The 25,609-nt window shown below is 39.2% G+C and overlaps 2 protein-coding genes across 2 annotated transcripts; one reads left to right on the top strand and one right to left on the bottom strand.

The window, feature by feature from the left end:
* On the bottom strand, nucleotides 1–21,788 carry LOC131795093 (gem-associated protein 5). The gene is made up of 27 exons (XM_059112667.2): nucleotides 21,478–21,788; nucleotides 20,404–20,458; nucleotides 19,668–19,794; nucleotides 19,035–19,174; nucleotides 18,293–18,527; nucleotides 17,708–17,852; nucleotides 16,560–16,772; nucleotides 16,089–16,174; nucleotides 15,435–15,508; nucleotides 14,706–14,833; nucleotides 14,391–14,464; nucleotides 13,946–14,073; nucleotides 13,150–13,230; nucleotides 12,410–12,558; nucleotides 11,636–11,810; nucleotides 10,716–11,183; nucleotides 10,126–10,260; nucleotides 9,319–9,444; nucleotides 9,089–9,226; nucleotides 8,551–8,698; nucleotides 5,661–5,780; nucleotides 5,486–5,570; nucleotides 4,773–4,898; nucleotides 3,650–3,800; nucleotides 2,738–2,931; nucleotides 1,106–2,368; nucleotides 1–555 (listed from the first exon to the last, which is right to left on the bottom strand). Exons 1-27 carry the CDS (start codon nucleotides 21,784–21,786, stop codon nucleotides 346–348), a joined length of 5,283 nt encoding a protein of 1,760 aa, XP_058968650.2. The 5' UTR covers nucleotides 21,787–21,788; the 3' UTR covers nucleotides 1–345.
* An 83-nt stretch (nucleotides 21,789–21,871) lies between these two features.
* Nucleotides 21,872–25,541, top strand: LOC131795147 (large ribosomal subunit protein uL22m-like). Its single transcript, XM_059112718.2, has 7 exons — nucleotides 21,872–21,897; nucleotides 21,990–22,026; nucleotides 22,567–22,711; nucleotides 23,474–23,539; nucleotides 24,314–24,391; nucleotides 24,628–24,697; nucleotides 25,213–25,541. Exons 1-7 carry the CDS (start codon nucleotides 21,882–21,884, stop codon nucleotides 25,431–25,433), a joined length of 633 nt encoding a protein of 210 aa, XP_058968701.2. The 5' UTR covers nucleotides 21,872–21,881; the 3' UTR covers nucleotides 25,434–25,541.
* The last annotated feature ends 68 nt before the right edge of the window (nucleotides 25,542–25,609 follow it).

Here is a 25,609-nt window from a genome sequence, read left to right as displayed (position 1 = left end):
TTCACCATAACGTACTTTATTCTCGTCAAAACATGCCGACGAGTGTCATAAACCAGACTTGAATCTCATCACATACAATTCACACAACAGCTAGAAAAATTCAGATTGTATTTGTTGTACATCTGAAATTCTCTTAGAAATGCTTGTACTTAGCAAAATGCAACATAAAGCGTAATAAATGCTCCTTAATCATTGGCACAAATTTCTTCTGAAGCGTAGAGGTTTAAATTTCCTTATTTTGCCTTAGTCAACAGTTTAACACGTGCACAATTTGTATCTCATCTGCCACCTACACCAGTGGTCGGAAGCATCCTTCAGTTTTTTATTTTCATCGGCCTTATAATATCACATAATCTTGCTGTTTGAGTTGTGCATCCTATCAATCCGCCTAATTGCCTTAAGATCAGTACAAGTCTGTGCAAATCTTTGAGCCCATTGAACAACACGAATTCCCAGTTCACGAAGGTCAACGCCATAAATAGGAAGACCATCTGAACATGCGCAAAGGTGTCCCATTATCAAAGCCGACTCCAGTGGAGAGGGAAATGAGAGATCCTGCAGAAAAAAAAATGAAAATAAATAAATATCTGGCAGACTAAACTCATCAGGGATGTGCCACAAACGTTCTCTATTATCATACTTATTTAAGAAAAAAATGGATGAAGGGACTGAAACACAAAATTCACGGCGGATGTACCGAACCCGACACTCAAATCAACACGCTTTTTTCCCCGCTGCTCTTAGGAACCGGTCATTATTTATGAGAAGGGGGGAGGAGAGGATGGGGATTGGAGCATGTTTTTTTTTTTTGCGTCACGATAAAATCTACCTGATCCCCCATAATATATTTTTAGGATTCATTCCCCCCTCCCCTCCCCTCCCCTCCTCTCCTCATTGGCAGTAAATTGGCAGTCAATATTCTCCAGTGCTTCCTCTATACTCTGTTGGCCACGACTAATGCCCCTCCGTCGTCTCCCCTCCCCCCCCCCCCCTCCCCGGCTGTGATCTGTGATCTAAAAATAAGGAAAACGGCATAAGTTATGAAGAACATCGACCAGACTCAACGACATACAATAGTTACACAAAAAATTATAATGTCACAAACCTTAAATTCAAGCTCCTCGAGCTCGTTTAAGGCTCGCTTTTCCTCCTCTATTAGAAACGCTAAAGTCGTTTCATTGGTTATGTATCTTAAATCGACTGGAAGTTTTCCATCTGAGGTTGAGAGTTTACCAGCAGTTGCCTCACTCTCTGAAATCGCTCCAAGCCCCTTACGTGCAGTACTCATTTCTTCGTCTCTGTGTGCTTCCTCATCCCTCACACTTCCTGAAAAACCATCGCCTCTTGGCTCTTTCTCAGTCTCCTCCGGCCGTGACTCTGAGTAGACAGTATCACCAAAACCAAACTCTTCATTTGATGTGGTCTGTGTAAACTCTCCAGGGTCAACTGAACTACCCCTGCAGGTTGTCTCGCTTGTTAGATCCCCTTCACCACGGCTCGGCAAAAAGCCTTGCGGTTGACTGGAATGAGTAAGATGATCACTTGATGTTTTAATTTTCTTCTTCTTTTGGCTTACTTTGCTGTCAGTAGAAATCGCCTCCATGAGCTGTCTTGATCTCTTCAGTAATATCGCTTTTCGAATGTCAGTGAGAATCTCTCTCAAACAGTTTATTTTCATGTGTTGTTCTGATAGCAGAAAAGTTTTCAAGTTTTCTAAAGTGGTCATCATGTCTTGTTTCCGAGCTCGATTACGTTTCGTCGATGATAACAGTTCCTTTAATTCATACGCTCCGCTGCCGACGAAGTCACCGATAGTACCATAAACGCCCCTTTCGGTAACTGATTCGTCCTTATTAGTTCGGTTATATTCGGAAATCACCGAAGAGTTCTCGAACATATTTAACGCGCATTTCTGTAACAATGTCTTTGAAGAGTCTAAAGTTAGTGGCGCTTCGTTAGAGGCATTAGACCCATTTTCGGCATTGCTTGTGCATTCCCCATTTTCGACTGTTATATTGTCATTGCAAGTGAAAATACTCAATACATCAGGGCATCTATACCAGATTTCAATCAGTATAGCCTTGTAGTAGTACGCAAGGAAATGCCGAAACAGTTCCTGTACGTCTTCCACCTTTTGTGGCTCATCAGAAGAATTTATATCCAAGTCTTGGCTCAAATGCTGCAAGTAGTTTAAAGATTCGCTCCCTTGTGGTAGCAACATGCAACACAATTGCCGTTGCAAGCCAAACAGGCAATTCTTGTTGCAATGAGAGAGCGCTTGCAACCAGTACTGACATGCCAGGTAAAGATTTCCGGTAATTGCCTTTAAGAGCCCAAGAGTGATCTCTAGGGAGATCTTGGCTAACATCTGCACAATAAAATACTACATTCAGTTCACGATAAAGGATATTTCCGAGATGGCCGAAGCCTCGTCGTTAAACGAGGTGAAGTGAGAGGCCTTTGATGCGAAATATTCTTCATTACTAAAAAATAATACTAGAGCGACTTTGCACCTGGCCAATTCAAAAAATTTGTACAAAAAAAAAAAAAAGAAGAAGAAAAAAGAAAAAACCGAATAAAAAATTTCGTTCAGTGTAACTTTAAATAGGAAAGGGAGAGAGAGGCCAATTGAAAGTGCTGTAAGAGAGTTTTACCGGAAAAGTTAACTTATTTTTAAAAAAAAAAAAAATTTCTTTCAGCACTCAATGAATATAAATCAAGTACCATTAAAAAATACCTCAGGAATGGTATCAGCCCCAGTAGAGGTAGTTTCGTAGTAAGTTTTGATCGACTCACAAAGAACAGCAAATGATCCAGATTTTAATGCACCAGAAAGATGCCAGGCTTCTAAAACACACACAACAAACCACTTCCTGGGATGGTCATTAGCTATCCATGAAGACGTGCTGCAAGGGATATCGGTATATTTACCTGAAAGAATAAATGAGATGTTTTAAGAGTGGGGAATATTTCAAGAATTTCGAGACAATGAATGAATCCTAAAACGTCTAGTATTTAGAAAAAGTATTAGTATAGATGAGAACTGGAACATTCTAATAGGAAGATAACCAACAGAGGCGTTTATAGGATATAGAAATAGATTTCACTGAAAAAAAGGGAAGGGAAAATGAAAGAAAGAAAGAAAGAAAGAAAGGGATGAACAGGAAGAGATAGGAACAGAAGGGAAGGGGAGGAAAGGAAAGGATCGGGAGTAAAGGGAAGGGAAGTGAAGGAAGGGAAATGGAAGGAAAAGGAACAGAAGGGAAGAAAAGGGAAGGGGAGGGAAGAGTAGGGAGTGAAGGGGAGAGAAGTGTTGTATTGTATTTTTAACATTATAGTAAATAGTTCCTTGTTACTAATGATATAAGTTTTTGTTTTTGTTTTTGTAATTTTAACATTATAGTCAATAGTTCTTAAAGTATTTTAGAATAATTTAAACACGATTCTTAGGAAGACCATGTAAAATGATATGATTTCGTGTATAAATAAAGATTGATGATGATGATGATGAGAAGTGAAGGGAAGTAAAGGGAGGGGAGGGGAAAAAGGAAGAAAGTACTGGGAAGTGGCAGACATCTAAGTAAATATACCAAATTCAGATTTACGAAATTCAATCGAGAGGCTCTCTAATAAGCCAAAATTCACCTACCCCATGGTCCACTGATACTCGTGCAACTGCTTAGAATAGAACTTATGTGGGTACGTGTGCCATCTTCCAAAGCGTTATCGAGGTGGATTGTTTTCTCATCAGCAAGGGTCGCAAGCAAAAGCTCGTGAACACAAACATTCAACATGTGACCCTAAAATAAAGTGAAAGAAGTGTGCAATCTAAAACTGTCATAAACTGCTAGATATTAAAGAAAGCAAAGTCCAAAAGTTTTATGTCAACTTAACCCTTTAACTCCCATGAGTGACCAAGACAGAATTTCTCCTTACAATATCAATACAATATCAACCAGATAAGTGATGAGAATAAAGAAAAATATCAATTTGGGGATAATTAGTTGATCCAATACCAAATTCTCTGAACTAACATTATAAGAATTGTATGTTTGACATTTAGGAGAAAGACAAATTTGATCTGGGAGTTAAAGGGTTAAGCGTCACAGAAGATTAGCTTTAACCTTTTCAATCCAAGGCTCGATTTCCGCCGCTCTCTCGTGTCCGGTCTTTTTTTACCCCCCCTCCCCCGAGAGAGGGAGGAGCGTGGGCTCATATTCCAGAACAGCGGTCGGTAATCGTGCCAATCTCAATCCCAAGATTTCCATGTAAATTCTCCTGCCTGTCTACTATACATTTCTACATTTCTTACAGTTTTCCCTCTGAGCCTTTTAATGTTTTGATATTATGGGGGGGAAGGAAGGGTTGGGGTGGGGGGGCCCACTTATTTATCACACTCCCAGGGAATCAAAGGGCTAAATGGAGACAAATGTCAATGAATGATAAGGACAAACAAAAAGTCAGAAGTGAATGGATGGAAGAAAAAAGAAACAAGATGAGTTCCGATGGCGAAGATTCGCACTTATTCCAAAAAATGAACATGAAGAATTAGGTTCAATTTTGTAAAATTTTCAAACGATGCGCAGATTCAGACTACGTTCCTTTAAATCCATTTTTGAAGATAAAGGAGACAGTAAAAAAAAAACCATTATTTTCGTTGAAAGTCTTGATAAACGAGGATCGCATTTAAGACTCGTTGATTATTTATCCAAGACATTTCATGGCCATCAGTTTAGTTTTATTCTTTAACACATTTTAGTTCACAATCTCACCTTCACTTCAGGACAGTCTTTCAGAACATCATGACAACCACGCCAGTCGGACGACAGCAAATAGGAATGTATGAGCCGAGGGGCAAGAGAGGAGACGAGATCCAATTCACCACAAAGTATGGCAACCTTCAAAAACGAAGTATCCAAGAATGCAATTGTCACGAGTCAGAGTAAAAGGTTAGGCAAAGTCTTTACTCGGGTCAAATGCTCCATCCAACCGGAGTTTATCCTGGTTTTTGTACATGAAGTGACTAAGAGAGAGTATCACTACTGCCCTCCCCCCCCTTCCCCCGCTTCCTCTGGATGGGATGCTAGTCCATCACAAGCTAAAAGTTATTATCTTCCTTCATTCATTTATTCCATTTTAAAACAAAATAATAAAAAGTAGGTCGAGTTGAAAGACAGATGATTTGGTGACACTGCAACCGACTTAAAGCGCAGGAAACCTTAACCGACCACATGACTATTGGTTTTAGTACAACATCTGATTGGCAAAGTTTCGAGTTTCTGGACCAATCACAGAGCAACGAAAGGGAAACCAACGAAATCCTAGGTTAGGTTCCACCTTAATTTACAAATTTCTCAAACCGGTTCGTGAAAACGATTTAGTACAAGACAGGGTAAATTCATAATTTAGGAATGTTAAAATGTCTAAATTATTGATCAATCAATGAATTTAGCTTTTAGATATTATAGAGGCCTGTCTAATTTACCTGAAGCGCTGCCCTCAAAGAAGGCTGATCGCCACGACGACACAGTACCCTTACAGCATCGGATGATGAATGCACCGCCAAGTAACTAAAAACACATAGTTTGCCGTTTATTATCTTTTGTATAATTTGAATAGCAATTTGCATATCTCTTCACTTGCTTTAACTATCAACTTACCATTTAGCTGCTTGTTCAAAGGCATTGTCTGTTTCTAGTTTCCTGGCCCACGTGCTATACAAGTCAAAAAGGACTGGGTCTGAAGGTGAAAGCCGCACCTTGGCCAATGCGATAGCTTCCCTGAAAAGAGCAAAAGGTTGAATACTAACAGACCCGTGGTTTATATTCACATACCATTCTTGACAAACGACGTACCCTATTATGCATACTTATAAGATATAAACATATAATGCGTTTAAGTCATGTGAGAGATAACTAGCCAAAGTTAACAACCCACTCTCCAAGAAATTCTTTTCAAACTTATGTTTGTGTTCCTTGACCTTATCAAAAACTGACAGCATTCAAACTTTTAATACTACTCAGAGCAGTTGATAAGAGGAGATGGAGCGGCGACCTGGGGCAAGTGTCTTCGCGCTCATTGTCCTTAGGTAACTTTTATAGGCTGAAGATGCTACACTTGCATCATTTTTGAGAATTTTGTTTACTTTTCAAAAACTCCACAAGAATATAGGTCAGGTATAGGAAATGTTAGAAAACACCATAGAAAAGCTAACGCCTGCCTTAGTGCATCTTCATGTCACGTTCCATAAAACTCAATGTATGTGTGCATAATGGGTAAAGTTAATATTTCTTGAAATAAGAAAAAAACTGCCGTGTTACGTCGGCGGGAGACAAAACACTTCATCGGTCATTCATCCAAAGATGATAAATTGACAAAAGATTGTTGTTAAACCGCCGGTCATTCATTCAAAGATGATAAATTGACAAAAGATCGTTGTTAAACCGCCGGTCATTCATTCAAAGATGATAAATTGTCAAAAGATCGTTGTTAAACCGCCATGGCGAATTCAAAACATTTGAAGTTTCGAACGGGAGGTGCTGTCATTTCGAAATTAGCATTTATATCCAAAACCCGCATCAATAATCTCGCTCTGTGGGGGGCACTTTCATTATGGACAGTTCACGCTTGGCCCACCTAAGTAACCAATATAGCAAGACACTTTCTATTCTAATTGCATCAAAACCATTCTGGTAATTGTTCTTGAGCAGTGAAATGTTACAAACTGTCTATCTGCTACCCAAAGACAGAAACAGTTGCCAAAGCCTAGTGAAACGTTTTATGCCAGGATGTTAGGTAGGAACACAAGATCCCAAGAACCCATCATCCTAGACATGGGAGATCGTGACCCTACGGGTATGAACTCCTATTTAAAGGTAAATTTGTTGTTTCCTTTCGTCTACTTTAGAGTAACTTGCAGATCCAACGAATTATCTAAGATAATTCGCCAGAATGTTGTGGTTACATACATGGAAGAAAGTCGCAATAGTATGTAGCAAATACTTAACTAGAGTCCTGCGATTCCAATAAGGGCAGGGAGGAGGAAGGGGGGGGGGGGAGGAGGGGAGTGAAGTCTTGATAAACCCCATAAAAGCACTGTTCACCGGCTCTAATAAAATCTGCTAGAAATCTGAAGTTTACATTTTGGTTTATTCATGGGTTTGCGCCATTCGATACGTACTCAGCAATTCAACGCTACGTTTATCATGAAGTAGAATTTCAAATAGAGCGCGATTTGTTTGTTGTTGCCATATGAAATTATAAGATGCGATTAGTTTCACTGAAAAATACAACTCTCCCTAGACACGAGTCAAGTGTTTGCCGCATTGCACCTGTCACGCTCTACACACTCCCTTCGTAGGCACTGCGTGACAAACTCCAACAACCTCTGCTAGAGAGACTAACGTATATCGTAACACCGGGATTATCATGAAAAAGCTTCAATGATTTATAAAAATTACATTACAGGAACTACTATTAGTTACTTTGGCTTAAAAGAACATTTTGAAAATCACAACCACTAGGAAACCACGGATTCTACGGCAATTCTAGCGACGACAGGGCTCTAATAGGGAAGTTTGTGCACTTTTTCATTAAATTGCTTTGACTGAAAAAGTTCTTAATTTTTTCCGTAGGTGGATTTCATGGATTTGATAGCTGAACCTGAAGGATTTCAATCCCACAAGAACCTGCACAATTGCGCCTTTAGAACGTACAACTTCACTAAAAACTGCTGCTACTTTGGGTTGACGCTCATCTTTGGGGGTCCACTGGCATTCTGTTTTGGCTGCTACTTTGCCTGTATCGGGTTCGAGTACGTTTGGTGTGTGATACCTTGTGTTAAGGCGTGGCTGATAAGATTGGAGTGCTTCGGCAGGATCTTTGCATACTGCATCAAGAATTTTTGTGACCCTTGTTTCTACTCAATTGGGAAAATCTTTTCTAGAATTCATGTCAAGACTGAAACGGTTTAGTAACTTGTTAACTTGGTAATGTTTTTGTAAGTTTCGTATGCAGACGTTTGCGACCCATCGGATAAATTATCTCTTGTGTTCCGGTTATCCACAACCTGATTAACTGTATTTCCTAAATAAATGCGCGTATATTCATAGAACCAATGACGCGAGTGAACTTAAAATTGCGTAAAGAAGAGACAGTGTCAAATCATTCTGAACGAAAACATCCAAGTTACACAACAGGTCTGTGCACCCGTGATATTTAAAAGGAGTTCAAAACTTAAACTCTACAATAACTCGTTAGGGGACAACCTTCAAGAATACTGTAAAAATTAGGGGGGGGGGGGTAAGTCTCCCAGCTTATCCTCTCATAATGCAACCCGTTCCCTTGTACGATCTGGTAAACCAACCTACCTAGACTGCACATGCTCGATAACTATTAGTATTAGACGGCCCGACACAAAAAAAAAGAGAAGAAGAAATAAAAACACACACGCACACTCACACAAATAAAACAAAAAACGACATAATTTTTTTTTATGTGCACAGTAAAGTGAACCAGTGCCCGTTAACACCGTGTGCTGTACCGACCTACCTATACATGTGCTGTTTCCTGAATACGTCAATAGCTTTGTACGTGTCATGGCACGCTAGGTAATACAAAACGGCACGCTGATACTGACCCTGCGATTCTAGCTGGTCAGCAAACGCTCGCGTTGTAGCCATCCATACTTCACGCCCACCTGAAAGTGAATTTTCGCTACAATATTGCAAATTTGCTTGACTTTAGAAGTTAGGTCAAGACGTCAAAACATACAGACTTTGCCAGCTTACACAATGAAAAAAAGACAAATAAATAAAGACCCCTATAGGCTAGACAAGCCTAGCGAAATACTTAAAATAACTGGATTAGGATAGGCGGCCTGTTTCTATAAAGATGTTTCAGTTTCAGCGACGTGAGAGCAACACAATGCACAGAAATGGGCCGGTTTTCAAAATAAGGGATTTGCACAAGACGAGTTGAAACGAAAATCAAATGTTGATATGATAGGGTACTGGTCGGATTATTTTTGGATAAAACCCAAATCGAGGGAAGGAAGCAAACACGTAATGAACCCTAAAGTGTTCTTTACCTAGGGGACTGAGAGCCACAAGCCAGTCAATAAGCTGGTTATTGTTATTCGCCAATTGCAAAGCTCCGCTAAGATTTCCTTTCCAGATCTCCAGCTGCAACTGGTAATCAAGGTTGCCGCCGTCTTTGTGATGTTCACCTACACAACAAGATCGAGGAAAACAACCGCGTCACCAACAAACCGTAAAAAAAAAAACAACCTCTCAAATTTGGCTAAATAAATCTAAATACCTTCCGTAGTAAACATCCTGTATGCGCTGCGCCTATCAGCAAACAACCCGAGGTTCACAAGCTCCTCTGATCCCGCTACTCCATGCGACGGCGAGTTACCGCAACTGGGTGTACCTTGTTCCTGACCTGTCAAACCAGTAAATATATCACAACCTTGCATCAGTGACTTGGAATCTCACGGTTACAGGGGCCCAAACCTTGAGGGAATTTATCTCAGAGTATTGTTACTTCGTCTGGAACTGGATGTTAGTCTATAGACCCGGACATTTCTTCACTAACAATTTGCAGTTACAAATTTATATTTTCTAATAGGAGGGAAGCGAAAATCTTGTGTATTGCTACATCTACAACGGAATGACCAAGACCAGGACTCGAACCAGGATAACGTGAACCAAACCTCAGTGCAGAGGACATTTGACGTTTGGTGCAATAGGCACGTTTTTGAGACGGAAACGGTGAACAAAACCAATCTGTTGCAAAGCCCGTACTTCAAAACTCTAAACAAAGCGCTACATTTAAGTACCAGCAATAAAATAGAAAACAAAGCTTCCTCCTGTAAGTTATGGGTTAAAAAACGAGTCAACCCTTTAACTCCCAAGATCTGATTGTTAATTCTCCCCTCTATCTGCTACATATTTCCGTGTAAATAAGTTACGAGAATTTGGTGGTAGATCAAGATAACAACTTCTACCTGATGCATTTGAGTATTTTCATTACCTGTTTGCTGAATAGTGCAGGGATATTGTAGGGAGAAGTTACTTGTTAATAACTTCTGGGAGTTAAAGGATTAAAGATGGTCTTGCCTACCATAGTTAATCTTCGCTAGTTCAATGCACTCCTCTCGTGTCACTGTTTTAGATTTGCTGTCCGCAACAGCAGAGAGCGGAAACATTGATTTGACTTTCCTCTTTTTCTTGGAAGATGATGTTGTTTCTAGTGAAACTGTAAAATCAAACGAAAACCACGACGTTAGTTCATCAAAAATACAAGGGTACAACAAGTTACAAGAACAAAACTGAAGTCGAAGCTTGCACAAGTGGGCATCCTTGTGAAGCAAAGAAAATGTCTGCAACAGCTAAACAAGAGTGAAAGCACATGTATTTTATTGGGAAGGTTTAACACAGTATTTTATCAAAGGTACTTTAAGAGTAAATTAAGTGGTCACCAAAGTATCCGTTAACAGAGCTTCACGTGAATACTTAAATGACCCGAAAGACGTGTTTTTAAGATTCATCAAACAATGAGAAACGAAGCGAACGATTGACAATTCGACAATTTTATAACGACTTATAACAAAAATGCTGCATAACATATTAACAAACATTTAAAAATTTAATCGCATCAACTTTCAACTCGCAACAAAAAAGAAAGAAGAGAACAGGTAACGTCCAACTTACCCTTAGATCTTAAGGGAATCACTTTCTCTTGTTTCAAAACAACATCAGGCCTCTTCTCCTCGGCCGAACAGCATGTATTGTAAATGTCCAACGACTCATTTTCTGCCACTACTCCCTCTTTCGACTCAGTTCTGCCATTACTATTTTGCGCTTCTTCTGTTTTCATCACCGGCTCTTTCCCAGCTGCTTCACTCTCGGAGCTAACGTTAGGTTTTTCTTCCTTTTCGTTTACTCGAGTTTTAGGTTCTGAAGTAGAGGTGGGTGAGATAATTTGCGGTTCCTGAGAATGATCACTGAAGCTGTCTGCTCTAGCTTGTTTTTCATGAGTGCTAGTGTGCTCAAGATTGACGGTGGACGTTGGCTGGTGTCGCCATGTTTCCTTGTTGTCTGACGGAGTTTTCCCTTTTCCTTTTTGCTTGTTCTTCTTGCTTTTGGAGGACTTACTTGCTGAATGGCTCGTTTTCTTGTCTGCGTGAAAAATAAGTGACAATGATCGATATTAACCACAACATGTTCCACAACAACGGATATAAGAAGGTTAAAAAACCTTGGTATCTTAAACCCCTTTTTCTGGCTGCTGGAGGTTTGGAATGACGAGCTTCTTTTGTATTTTGGCGGACTCAAAACATACCACCGGCTTGAAGGATGGGACGTCAGAGGAAATGACTAGTGGCGAGTGGATAAGCGAAAAGTGGAAGAACAGCAGATGGCGGCGCAGATGAAAATAGCAAAGAAAAAGGCCGCTTTCGGAAAAATTTCAGCAAATTTCCATGAAACACCTCTGCCGGAATTCGGTTCGTATCTGTAAATCTGACATTGGGTGGCTCAGCCTCGGCGAGCCATTCCTAATCAGTGAAAACCTTTAGCAGCGCGCTGAATCTATAGACCTTGTCGGACAAATTCCGTCCACCTCCACCTACCCGAGACAGGTGGCTGCCAATGCTGCTGCAGTGAAGGTCTCCAAGGTCGCACAGTGCCGTCCTCTCCGCCACTGTATACCAAATCAGGATCCAGATAACTCCACACTACACACATCACACGGCTGCTATGGCCACGGAAATTGTACAAAGCTTCTCCTTTAACCGCATCCCAAACCTACGAACGGGAAGTACAAAAAATACTGACTTGGGAAGATGAGAAAAAACTATTTACAATTATTTTTATTACAACAATAACGAAAAATTGATGCATCGAACAAACTTTAAAAGTTTTCGGATCATGGTCAGTATCTAAGCAACGGTGGCACCTAACCCGCCCCTAACTCAACAACAGTCAACTGATAACAAGTTAGGGTTAATGTTGAGTTAGGGGAAGGGTAGGTGCTTATTTGCTAACAAAACTGACATTGATCCAAGTTTCCATTAGTAACAGTGATATTTATGTCACCTGAGTGACACAAAGATCGTTCAAACTGTTGGTTAACAACGAGGTGAGACACATAATGATCGACTCCTGGAGTAGCAACTATCTTTGGCGACATATCGATTTTCCTACACACGGCATAATAAATAATTTGCATATGCAGAACCAGTCTGCTCTCATTATTGTACAGAGTCCGCAGACATACTAACCTGAATAACTTCATTTCTATGTACTACACATTAAGAACAGCCGAAGGAAAAACAAATCTCCTTATCTGAACGGTGAGACCAACTCTGCTCTTTGATACGGATCTGATCACGGGTCTCATTTACCTGAGCAGTTCCATCATACGACGAAGAAAGAAGTAGTTCCGACTGATGTGGACTCCAATTCAAATCAGTGATTCTTCCCGAATGACCCGACAGCTTACGGAAACATTCGGTGATGGGAGCCGTGTGGGCGGTAGGACTGGACAAATCATCTGTAGGAAGTAATGTCTTACGTTAGGAGAAAACGAGAGAAGAGGGAGCGAAGAGTTATTGTGATGAAGAGGCGGCAGGAGAGAAACATGTTGAGTCAAGGGTTTGTCCTTTTCTTTCCAGTTGAGTAGTCTTTGCCTATATCCTCTTCGTTTGTGTGGTCCACTGATAAAGGTGTCTTTCGATCAAGGATGGAGCGAGAAGACGGAAAATCCAACTTGATAATTCTAGCGTACGGTTAAATAGGACGGACGCTATTTTGAATAATGTTGATCACTCCATGTACTCAATTAAAAATTTGCGCGTTAGTACCACTTCCCATAAATATGAACAGATGACAATAGGACGACTTTGAGGAGTGGTAGAGATCGTAGGGGAGGTCGGGGACAACGCGGTTACTGGATAAATTAGTTGTCTATCAAAATCAGAACGGAGTGAGTGAATCCAGACCTAAACCTCACAGTACGACCACGTCTATGGTTGGAATGCTTTGCAAAAAGGGAATAAATTTTGATCACGAAACAGCGAGTGAACGAAGAGACATAACAGACCATGCAATTTTTTCACTTCTAATAAAGTAACCCGCTACGTACCCAACATATTGCTGAGGTCATGGACATGAATGGTAGACTCATTAGATCCTGACGCTAACCAATACTTGCAACTAACACTACCTAGAAAGAAACACACGATTTTCTTTGAAATTCTCACTTCTGGGAGTTGGGACGATAGACCTTTTCCGAATTAAAGTTGGCCTCATTTTCAAAACGAGTCCTGGTGCTCATCCTTTCGTGTGCTAATAAGTTTTCATTCACATGCAAATTAAATTCATTTTCATACGAATGGTTGAGCACCAGGCCTCATTTTGAAAAATAGACAAAAGGTAATTCGGAAATGACCTACTAGCGTTTCTATTGTCATTACCTGGCTGCTGGACAGTGCAATGAAAATGTATGGAGAAGTTACATGCTAATCTCGTCTGGGAGTTATAGGGTTGATGACGTAAGTGTCAAGGTACTCAAATCACCTTATCAGACCATTAGATTATCGTTTTCATTTTCATAATTTCTGATTTTCGCACCCATTAAATTTTTCACTTGGGTAAAACACACGCAAACAGCACACGAGTGGCCATAAGAATGCCCTATTCCTCTCTTCCTTTAACTGAATCACGTACTTGTACTACCGGATAACATGGGTACCAATAACTTCAATGCAGACATAAAAAATAATTCCTGACTTATGCATCCCACTCTAAAGGGGTAATGCAATCCGCATCACGGTCTGACGATTACACAAACCAGGTTAAGCCTCGGTAGAGATGCGAGAATGTCTCATCTGACTTTACCAACAATACACGCAAGCATGACAATGAAGACTTTAGTTTACCTTTGCCATTTACTACTGCAGTTAGTTCGCCGTGACCATGATGCCACATAAGAGTAGTGATGCTCTTTTTGTGCGTGATAATCATCCCAACTTGTTGCAAGTCCGGTGGAACATACAATTCAATCGAACTAAAAAGTGAATGGCAATGATAATAGTCATAAAAATTACAATGTGACGCATTTTATTTAGGGCTTTCGTTTTTAATTGTAATGCGACTATTTTAAATTACATCGTAATTGTTGTAACATTTTTAATTATCATCATTGAAATTCGTACAGTACAGCGCATTTAATGTAGAGTACCATGAACAATCAATGAAAATGGCGCCACTTGAAGATAGATTTATCAATGTATTTTTCAGGATTAGGATTAGGAACAGCTTCTGCCTCAGTATCAGCTTTGTCTTAAGCATTTTTCAAGGGATATTAATTCATGCCTGACTCACCCATCTTCATTTCCCAAAGCCATCACGGAACCATCTGGATTCCATGAAACATCCGTTCTACCAAACGGCTTGTGCTGTAAGTGAAAATACAAAAAAAAACCAATATTTTCGCCAGAATAAAACATATTACAATAGAAACACAAACAGCTATCCAAACGTGCTCTTCTCTTTAGTTTGACAAACAAGACCACAAGTCCAACATCGTTCATTTTGCATCAAAATCAACGGACACACGGACCTTTGAAGTTGTGTTTTACTAGTATCACAATTAACCTCTAGCGGAAGAAGCAGTGAAATGTTTCAATCCACGCATACCTTGAGGTTATTTGTTTTTAGTATTAAAGCATTCACATCTACTGCATCATCCATAAAATGTCCTGTTTTGTGCTCAAGGACACTTCCGTCTCCTGCACAGCTGTACAGGTTTAGTGTGTCACCATCACCTACGATAAAAAGAAAAAGAGGAAAACATTTTCAGAAATTGGCCACACAACATACTCGCTCTTCAATCATTTCTGCAGAAATCAATCCGGAAGATATATATCTAAACCTTACTTCAACGCAAGTCTCAGAAAATTCCAGTTTGGCTTAGTAGATGTAAAAATATAAACTCCTTAGAATTTTAGCTTGGGCTTTCCAAACCAAACCGCACAATATAAATACAGCCGATGTTTGTTTAGGAGAAGATTTCTTGTCTCACCAATTTACAACCATTAAGCACCAGTTGTGTCAATATGTGTTTTGCTAAAGAAAGACGTGAAGCACTTGCAAGGAACAAGTGACGAAGAAAATATCTTGGTCCCCCGAACGGCTCTAAACCACAGCCATGCGATAAGCGGGCCAGTGGGCAACATAGCAGGCTCATAGATGACAAGAATCCTGTAGACTGTAAGAATAAGCCAAGTCGAAAGGATCCTTTTTGGAAATGATGATACATTTGGAGCAAAGTCGTAGACTAGAGAAAGTTTTTACACTTTTGTTAGGAGCGTAGAACTTAAAAATATGATGAAATATTAAAGTAACCATACAAAAACAAAAAGGCACCTTCCGCGGGGCAGGGAGGGCCCCAAGACAGAGAATACACTGTCTTCTTGTGGTATGTTGAAGAGCTATCTAACCTGGAGGAAATTGAAGGAAGATACAGAAACATATTATAATAATTGTCTTATCAGCTATACCACAAGAGTTTTGAAGAGATGGACCTAGATCCCGTTTGGTGTAAAGTGCGCTTTGGAGAAAAAACAAAAACAAAAGAAAACCAAGAGACCTGAAACTTAATACAGCGAGTTACGGTAAATGGAAGTTGAACGATTTTTACAAATTACTTCATTCAAATTTATGACAGTCTACTTTCAAAGTTCGAAGATCACGCCAACAGCCTTGATTAGTTTGGTTTATAATAAAGTTTGAAAGATATTTCCTTTCTGTATATCTTGTATAAGAACGTACCAATATTAGTAGAAGCTAATTTTGTCACAGTAAAATAATGACCAGTGTCCAGTTACCCATACATAATGTAAAATTCGAGCCAGGAATTTCTATCCCTGTGCTTCAAGGAATTCCTTTTTGGAGAGAAAAAAGAATCTCCAACTCTGAGTTAGCCTGGTTCAAGTGTAAGTAGATTAACTGGGTGTGCATGAAGAGACCAGCAGAGAGAGGAAAACACACACAGAATGCCCAATCAACATGGACACACACTTTTTTGAAATTATATTATAAACCCCAACTTGTCCATCATCTGCTCCAAATGCTAACAAGCCTTCCTTGCTTGGATGCCATTTGACCTGCAAAAACACAGAAATGGAATCACAACTAATCTCTCTCACAGGGGTGGTCCGGTCGTTAGTGCGCTCGATTCAGGCCGGAGCATGAGGTCTGGATTAAAGCCCCGACCCTGACCGTGGTATTGCGTTGTTACATTGAACACAGTAATCTCACAATGTCCCTCTCCACTCAGGGGTACATATGAATACTGGCCAACTGTTAGCAAAGCCTAATAAAACGTTAAGGGCGGTAGGATTACTCATGATAAACCAGCGTTGAAGAGCCCGGGGAAAAATACCCCCCCCCCCCCAAACACCTGACCTTGCTCACGTTCTGAGCATTGAAGATATGCAGAAAACGCCAGGCATAAAACTTCCCAACAGAGTTTAGTTTAAAAATACTTACCACCATCACTTTAGATTTGATCCCTTGCCAAACAGTCAAAGCTTCATAAGGTCCAGCAGATGAGGTTGTTTGCCAAACTCGAAGCATGTTGTCTCCTACTCCTATTCCAACGGTACCAGGATCCAGGGGGGAGATGCCCAGCGAGTAAGCAAAGCCACCAAGGGTAGGGAGGGTTTGTAAACTTCGTAGCTGTTGAGGATCCCAGATAACAATCTGAGGTTTGGAGAGAAGTGAAAGATTAGTGTGGCCATGTGATAATTGTTGCTGTTTTTTACTTTTTCGCTTAGATGATGAACGAACTGGGCTGTGATGATGACTTTCAATCTCTGCCAGTTTTAAAGAGGAACAGAACTGTGTTTGACTACTGTGAATAATATGGTAGTCTTAAGACTACCATCATGTCCTCTGAATCAGTGGTTTCAATTGTCTAGGTTTGATTATCAATTTGCTGTACATAGTGCAAGACAATTTTCCTGTCTACCAACCATTTCTAATGAAGTATTTATTTTGGCATGATAGCAGGGCAACTTTTTCTTCCATGCGAGTTCCCGCTAGTATCCTAACGTTAATCTGTTTTCGTTTATATAATAGCACCACAAAATAATGGAATGTGCCGAGAAACCAAAGCGTAATTTTCGTCAATCCATGAAGAGAGCGTCACGTTGGACGCGAGACGAGGAGAAGACAGACGCATTTGTACACGCGATTTGAAACTCGCGCCCATTCTAGTTTTACCGATTAAACACTCCCTGGTAAGGAAGAATTAGGTAGATACACCCTAGACAGAAAAACAGGCGTCATTTCTTTTTTTGCGTTTTCTAGGTGACCGGCGATAGGCACGAGGTGGGCGCACAGGCGATTCGCGAAGGGCAAGGGGCTCTGTTATATTTCCTCCCTCTTCCTTACGCGTATGACTCGTGCTTTGCCTTTGCCTCGTAGTAATAACACTACATTAGTAATAACAATAATATCAACAATAATAATGATGATGAGAATATAATAATGATGATGAGAATATGATGACAATACACCTGTTTTACGAGCTATGTACACCCTTTACCACGTGAAGTCTAAAAACTCACATTTATGGTAAAAGACAATTAGAGACAGCAATGTATTGCACCAGTGATATAAAATGAGTACTGTACCTGTCTGTCCATGGAGGCAGTCAGCACTCTTGTACCAGAAATGTCACAGCTGATATTAAACACAATTCTTGAGTGGCCCACGCCAAATGTTTGGCATTGAGCTCTTCCTTCATTCTTGCTGAGATCCCACAACAAAATTTCGCCACTATGCACCAGATTATGTAAAAACAAATTAAGGCATAGATAACAATTTTGTTTAACTTAACAATGCTGTGTCCCTGGGATTTGAACCCATGACCCCTGCCATATCGGTGTAGTGCTCTACTACCAACTGAGCTAACAAGATAACTGAAGTGGTGAACAGTCATTTATTTGAAATCTGTTTACTACAAGATCTTAGGCCAGGCAAACAAATAGGATCTAAGTTTCAGAAATACTTTTCATCATTTTCAAAATCTGGCATCATTATTAACAGCTGTTTGAGAGTTCACTCATTTCTCATGAAACTCATTACAGACTGGTTAGAAAGCCAGGCATACTTTTCAACACATTTTTCCAGTTTCTTATGCATAACTATAACCTGCATCAAATTTTACTTCTTTCAAAGGATTTCCTCCTGCTCACTGATTCTGCAAACTTACTTACCCATGACTGCTAGAAATAACATGGCCTGGTGATGCAGCCGGCCAGCAAACACTGACCCACAATCTGTCTCTGGGGCCATAAGAATCATGTTTGTCCTTTCGTGATGATCTTTTAGGCAGTTGTTTAATGGACAGAACTTTGCCTTGTGCTGCATTCCATAACCTGACTGTCTGATCCCTTGAACCTGACACTATCAAGTGTCCTTCAGCAGCTGAAACCTTGTCTTGTATAGGACCTTAAAATAATGCATGTCTTATAAACCCTCTAGTTAATACTATAACAAAATTCTCTAATGTGATTGGTAATCACCAGCCCAATTTGAGAACTAATAGGAAAGTATACACATCATGCTTGCAATAGGACAATGTAATAGGACAGTTGATGAGTCATACCTATGCAAGAGGACAGCATGCATCATGAGCGAGTGCTGTTGTCACACATTATGCCATGTTAACTGATGCTTTTTTATGACTTCTGCAGTTGTCCAATTTTTTTTGATCACTTGTATGATTACAGACAGAATTGGACTCCACTCAGTCCTACTATGATAATGATTATTAATTAAATATGATTTATTTAATAAATCCCCTCTGTAAAAATGTAAACTCGCAACTGCCAGACAACCCATCAATAGGAATACTGCTGCCCCCTCTCTCCTCTGGGAATGAGATGCAACTCCACCTGTAGCAGGAATATTTTATCAATCTACACAATATACTGTATGGTTAATATAAAAATTTACCAAAGTCAATGTCTTCCTTAGGTGCTGGACACCAGGTTAGACTGTGAATTTCACTAGAATGTCCTTGAAGTTTGTGCACTAACGAAAAACTCCTTCTGCTTGTATCAACATTCAAAACAGCTATCAGACCACTCTTGTACCTACAAGATAATAATAATCTGAAATTTACTAAAACTGTCTTTAATAAACCATTTTTTGAGAATGATCTCTGGCTAAAACATTTAAAAAGTTACAAGCAATCAACTGCCTGAACTGCAGTCTTCAACAGGTGAAATCAGAATGAAAAAAATTGGAAAAATTTGAATAAAAAACCATGAAGTTGCAAAATTATTAAGCATGAATTATTTGCAGTTCAGGAGGTTCAAAGCTTGTAATATTCTAATTGTTTTACCCAGAGTTTGTTCTTAAAATAAATTACCAACTGTCTGAAATCAGATGGAGTGTGCAAAAACAAACAGAGCTTTCCTAAACTGAATGAAACTGTGCACAACAGGACATTCTTTAGAGGGTGAAGGATGAATGCAAAGGACCACTTTGACAGAGACTACTGCTTAAAATCTAAACAAGCTTATGGTTTAAGAGACCAAGACAAAAAAAAACCTGTAAAATTTTCTCCAATCTGTTTGAACTCACCCGACAGCTATTTCACCTTGTGAAATATAGGAAAGAGCTACAGAGAAAATATGATCTTGGACTGGACAAGCTTCAAACAGATTTTCTTCTGTATACCTCCATGCAATGATGGAACCTTTTTCATCACCTGTAAGTAATGGTACAAAAACTTTCAAAACAGGGTGTCAACTGTATGAACTTCAAAAATATTGTATGTTTAACTGGGTCAGGTATAGGAAGATATGGCTTAAGGAAACAGCAATACATGTGATTAATGAAAAAAAGTTATTGATGGCTCTGCCATCTACTTTTGACCAGATAATGCCGTAAAGTAGCCCAAGAATTCTTTGATCCCTGTTCCTGATTTACACCCTCTCTGCCTACAGGAACATAATTCAAGAACATATACATGTAAATGTGTCCAAGTTCAGGTGATTCAATCACAGAATTCAAGACCATTTGTAGGCGCCAAGTATACAAGCAAACTCTGGGAAAATATTTATTGCCTCTCCCCCTCCCTCTCCTTCCTTTCAACCATCATTCACTCTTTGAGTCTTTCTCTCCCCAGCCTTCTGCCGCTAAGATAAATCAAAGATGGTAGCTATAATTTTCACGAAGAAAATACTGAGTGCTTGCTCACCAAAATCACAGCTATTCTGTGAGCTATTCTGGTCAAATAGCAATGTTACCAATCTCTAAGGATGATTTCCACTCAGGAAAATTTTTTCAACACATAATATGTGCAGGATTCTCTTACCTGAGATAACAAGATCTGTAACAACAGGAGACCAAGCAAGGCATGTCACTTTAGCCTAAAAGATAAAGGAATACTGGATATTATCATCAATTAGATTAAGGAAAAAGATAATGTTTCTTGGAAGATTCTGGTATGCAGTTGTACATAACATCATGTCATCCATAAATTTGTCATCTCATCTATTTATTTATTAATATCTACAGGCAGAGCTGAACAATGACATGTCACACAAGGTTTAAAATTTAGGGAATTTTCAAGAAAAAAAAGGGCACTGGTATTTAAAATTGAGGCATTTTGTTGTTGAGAAATTTTTTTTTTGAAATATTGTTCTTTAAAAGAAAAACAGCAAGGAAAACAATGCCCAGAAGCAACGGAATGGAAATTAACTTTAAAAAAGATTCAAAATCTGTTTTTCACATCAAAGCCTGGTGCAGATGCAGATGTTAACCCTTTACACCCACTGGTCAGTATTCATATTCTTCATACTGTTCTTGGTACATATTTTATAATGCCAATAAGGAGAATTTGCCTAACAATCAAAAGCTTCTTAGTTGGTGATCATTTCTTTTATTCTTGTAACCTTTGTGTGTGATTCAAGGGTGATATTGTAAGGAGAAATTGGATGATAGTCACTCTTAGGGGTTAAAGGTTAAACAGCTATGCCCTGTCCACATAGAATCTAACTGTGAGAGTTAGCAAGGAGAAGAGAGTGTGATGCAAGAAACAAGAGGGGTAGCTCTGGCTGTTTGATGGGTAATGCTTCATCAAGCGCACATATCTCAATCCGAAAAATAAATAAACAAATAAATTAATATAAACATTCACCAAAATTCACAAGATACTGAGAAGGAAACTTGTTAGCTGTAAAAAAATAGCTTCTATAGTCACATTTGGGTCATATCGTTGTTCTGAAACTCAAGCTATGCCAGGAAAACAGGAAAGAAGCGAAGGTGAGTTTCAAGATCAATTCAGCTGAATGAATTCAGCTGTTCATGGAGTAAATCAAATCAGCCGTAATAAATAATACCAAATATATTTACAGGATTATGATTTTGTGGAAATAAAAATACGTACATTGTGCGCCTTATGTTCCATTAGTGCAAGCTTTGACCCTACGTCCCAAATTTTCACTGTTTTATCATCCGAACCGCTAGCAAGGAAACTCGCGTGAAGCTTGTGTTTGGAAAAACACACACTTGTCACACGCTCCACATGGCCGTCAAGTTGACCCTCAAAAACAGGCGACACCGAGCTGACGTCCAAAAGATAGACGCAATTTCTAGCACCAAACGCATAAACACTGTTCAAACTACAGTCTGCCACAGTACTACAATACCAGTTAGGGGATGCGAGAAGAACGAACTTCGACGCATCGTCGGCCATGTTGGAATAGAAACCGCGAAATGCTGTAGAGAGACTGGCACTAATGGTGTTGCCACCAAAGATCGCGGGACCCTGGAACAGAGAGTTGTTTCAAGATGGCCGCGTCTAAAGGTACGTGTGGTATATATGATATCTTTTCGAGTTATGAGCTCATTTTTAAAGGACGTATGCCAATTTGAAACATATTTTTATTTTTCTAATAGTCGAGGGACTCCTTAGAGTTGTACAGTTTCAGCTAAGGTAAGTTTCTTACTGAAGGCCAAGGCTTGAGAAAGTCACAAAATAAGGCTCCTCTTTAAACCTGTCTCACCAGTTTTTATAGCATATTGCACTCAGACTTTAACTTAAATTCCACATTCTAGAAAATCAGGAGCATTAGTGATGTATCATGTAGCTTACTGGGATATCACTTGGATAAACGTATTTAGAGAAAACTAAAGCAGCGGATAACAGTGAAGGCGTGCTCTGATTGGCTACTCAGACTCTGAATATCTTTTGCTATTCGCGTCCGAGCAACTCGTGTGGGATATGTGCCTGAAAATACTGAAATCGGTGCAAGGATAAATGAGTTAAAATCACCTTTTTGTGCTCTATTTTCTCAATGTTTTAGTTTTTATTAAAACAACTATTCACCTCATTCTCAGTGGCCAGCAGTGTCCACCAGTAAATATTTACCATTAGCCACCTCCACTTAGGTAAATAGTTTTTATAATTATTTAGATCTATTTGTTTTTATGAAAAGTTCAACATCTTACTTAACATTTTCTCTTTGTATTTAAGGAACCTGTTCCTGCGGCCAGTTTTGTGCTCAAAGCTGCACACCTGTGCATTGCGACCTGCTACTTTTTCAATTACCAGAGCACTATGGGGGAAAACACTAGCTGAAATTGAAGAGGAAAAGGGAATTCCAGAACCCCCACGAGAGGTATGCCTAACTTCAAATTAGTATCGATAGGTTGTGGAGCTAGATATTGGGATATATGCTCTCATGAAATACTTGACAGGTATAGAATTCAATATAGAAGCTTGCCCTTAAATTATGGCAGATGCACATGTGATTTTTCCTTTCTTGCCATACATTTCACACTTGTTAGGAAAATCACCTTTAGAAGCGCAAGATCTTATCAAGTTCTGCCTTACCTTGTAGACTGGTACAAAAGACATTTACGAGAAACAGGGTATTTGTTAAGATTACTTTGCAGTGCAAATTGCCAGTACCTTGTGTCTGAAGGTGATTGAAATAACCATTTGAACACCATTTTATCGGGGCAGTAAAATCAATCTCCAGATTGAATGTTTAAATGTGGAAGCGAGAGCCATAATTTGCCCTAACAGAGATCAAGTGCTCAACACCATGATGATTGATTTTCCTTTATGATAAGCTAATTGTTTTCTCTTCAGTACAATTGACAAACAACATCTTAAAGTAAGCATATTCTCCATAGTGTTCCCTAAAGATTTCCTAAGGCGCAGACAGAAAGAATCTGTTTGACAATCATAAGTTTTTTTGTTTAATTTCCTTTATTCTCTTGTCCTAAATGTGTAATTCAGGAGTGATATTGTAAGGAGAAATTAGATGCCAGTCATTTTTAAGGGTTAAAGGGTTAATGTTCTCTATTTATCAAACTATGACAGGGTGGCATGTCAAAGTCTCTCAGTTAAAAATCAGTAATTTTTTTCTTTGTAGACCATTCACCATGTTAGAAGAGAGATCAAAGGAAGCCCAACTAAGTTTAATGCAGTAGCAAAACAGGTGATTAGTTTTCTTCCATTTTGATGGTGTAAAAGAAGAAAACTAAAAGAACATTTGAGAGGCTTGCTTAATATACATCAATTCAAGCCCTGCACCCATTTTTCCATTCATTTGTAAAGTTACAAATGACACTGTAACTCTTGATATCCTTGTTTTCCCTTAGTTACTTAATATTAACTCTTTAACTCCCAGAAGTAATTAACATAAAACTTCTCCCTACAATATCCTTACATTCTTCAGCAAACAGGTAATGAGAATATTCAAACTTATCAGGTAGAAGCTGCTAACTTGATCTAGCACCAAGTTCTCATAACTAATTTACAAGGAAATGTGTAGCAGCTACAGAGGAGAATTAACAATCAGATCTTGGGAGTTAAAGGGTTGAGTTAACAAACTACCATTAACTGAATGAATGTAGCATTCAATTCATACAGTTTTTTACTCCTGCAACCAACAAGCCTGTGAAATTTAAGCTCTTTTTAGTGCTTTCAAGAGCTTTCTTGCACGCTGGTGAAATTAGAGCTGAAAGGATCAGGGTTTGAACTCAATTTTCAGTGGATGCTCAGGTCACATCCACAGTCAACGTTTAAGTTGAGAGTTTGTTTTGTGAGCATCATTTTATGGGCTGGATTTAGTATGCTGAAGTCTGTGGTTTCAGTTTGTGCCCTTGATGGTTTTATTGTGCTGGTGTCACTGGTTTAAATAGATGTACATGTCTTGTAAAGTAATGTTTGTTTATTCTTGTGTGTTTGTTTGTTTTTTTTTTTTGCACAGATCAGGGGACTGCAGATTGAAGAAGCTATTAAACAGATGACATTTTCACCCAAAAGACCAGCAGAAATTATTAAACAAGTAGGTATTACCTAGAGAATATAGGAGGATTTGTATTCAAACAGATTGCTATATCTTGAATTTAGGAATAACACATACAGCTAAAGAAAGCAACATTTCTCAGTCTATCATGCAGTTGGTGATTTAAATAACAGCTAGTCAGTCCACTCTCTTAGATCCATGTCTAATGAGAACCAAATTAATTTATTCCTTGCAGAACTTAATGGTAAAAAATGTCACAATTTTTTTTTCTCAAGGTAATCCTAGAAGCACAAGGAAAAGCTCAAAAGGAGTATGATGTAGAGGACAAAACACACTTGTGGGTTGGTAAGTATTTACCAAACAAGTGTAGAATTACACTGAGTAACAATGATTCATGCTGTGCTGCCCTTACAAAAAAAGATTATCAGAAAACTCCACAAGCCACAACTGTGTTTTTACTATGCTAGGAAGTAATCAGTAGTCTGTGACTGAACAGTACAGGAAGATTTGGGGTTTAACCTGTTAGGTGGCTGAAGGTTTAGGGTTACAATGTTGAATTTAAGGTATTTTGAGCACTGAACCAAAACTGAAGTGTAATATGTGCCTAAGTGTTCTGTGACAGTAATAAACATCTTCACCCATGACTCTGGGTGAGCTCTGTCATAACAACTGTTACAAGTTACGGCCCTCTTTGAAAGGCATGGTGACTGGTGGTGTTGGATATTGGTTGTCACTGTGTTGAGATAATAGCAAACTGGCCTCATATCCTCTGGAATGAGTCCATGTTCCTGAGAGTTTCATCTCTTAGCTGCAATTTTTCTTGCTCTCAGTCATTCCATCTACATTGTCTTCTCTTACAGCTCAGTCTTATGCTAGCAAAGGACATTATATCAAGAGAATGAGGTATCATGCAATGGGTCGCTTTGGCATCAGGCATATAAAATACTGTAATTACTTTGTTGTCCTGAAAGAAGGAACAGCCAGACCAAGAAACAAGAAGAGAAGAAGGAGACACATGAGTGAGTTAGAACTTGTGCAAAGGCATCCACGACACATTCGGAACTCTCTATCATGGTGGTGAAGAAGGCTTGACCTTGATCATTATGGCTGTGGAAAATGTAAATCCTCTCTAAAACACCTGTACACAGCCAACCTGGCTGTTATGAATAAAGGAAGGATATCAATTTTATCAGATACTGTCCTTTTAATGTTCTTGAATATGCACTTGAAGTAACTTCTGTTTCTAATAGGGACGGA

Source organism: Pocillopora verrucosa, chromosome 14, assembly GCF_036669915.1.
Source record: "Pocillopora verrucosa isolate sample1 chromosome 14, ASM3666991v2, whole genome shotgun sequence".
Taxonomy (NCBI): domain Eukaryota; kingdom Metazoa; phylum Cnidaria; class Anthozoa; order Scleractinia; family Pocilloporidae; genus Pocillopora; species Pocillopora verrucosa.
This window is presented reverse-complemented; position numbering and strand designations above follow the sequence as displayed.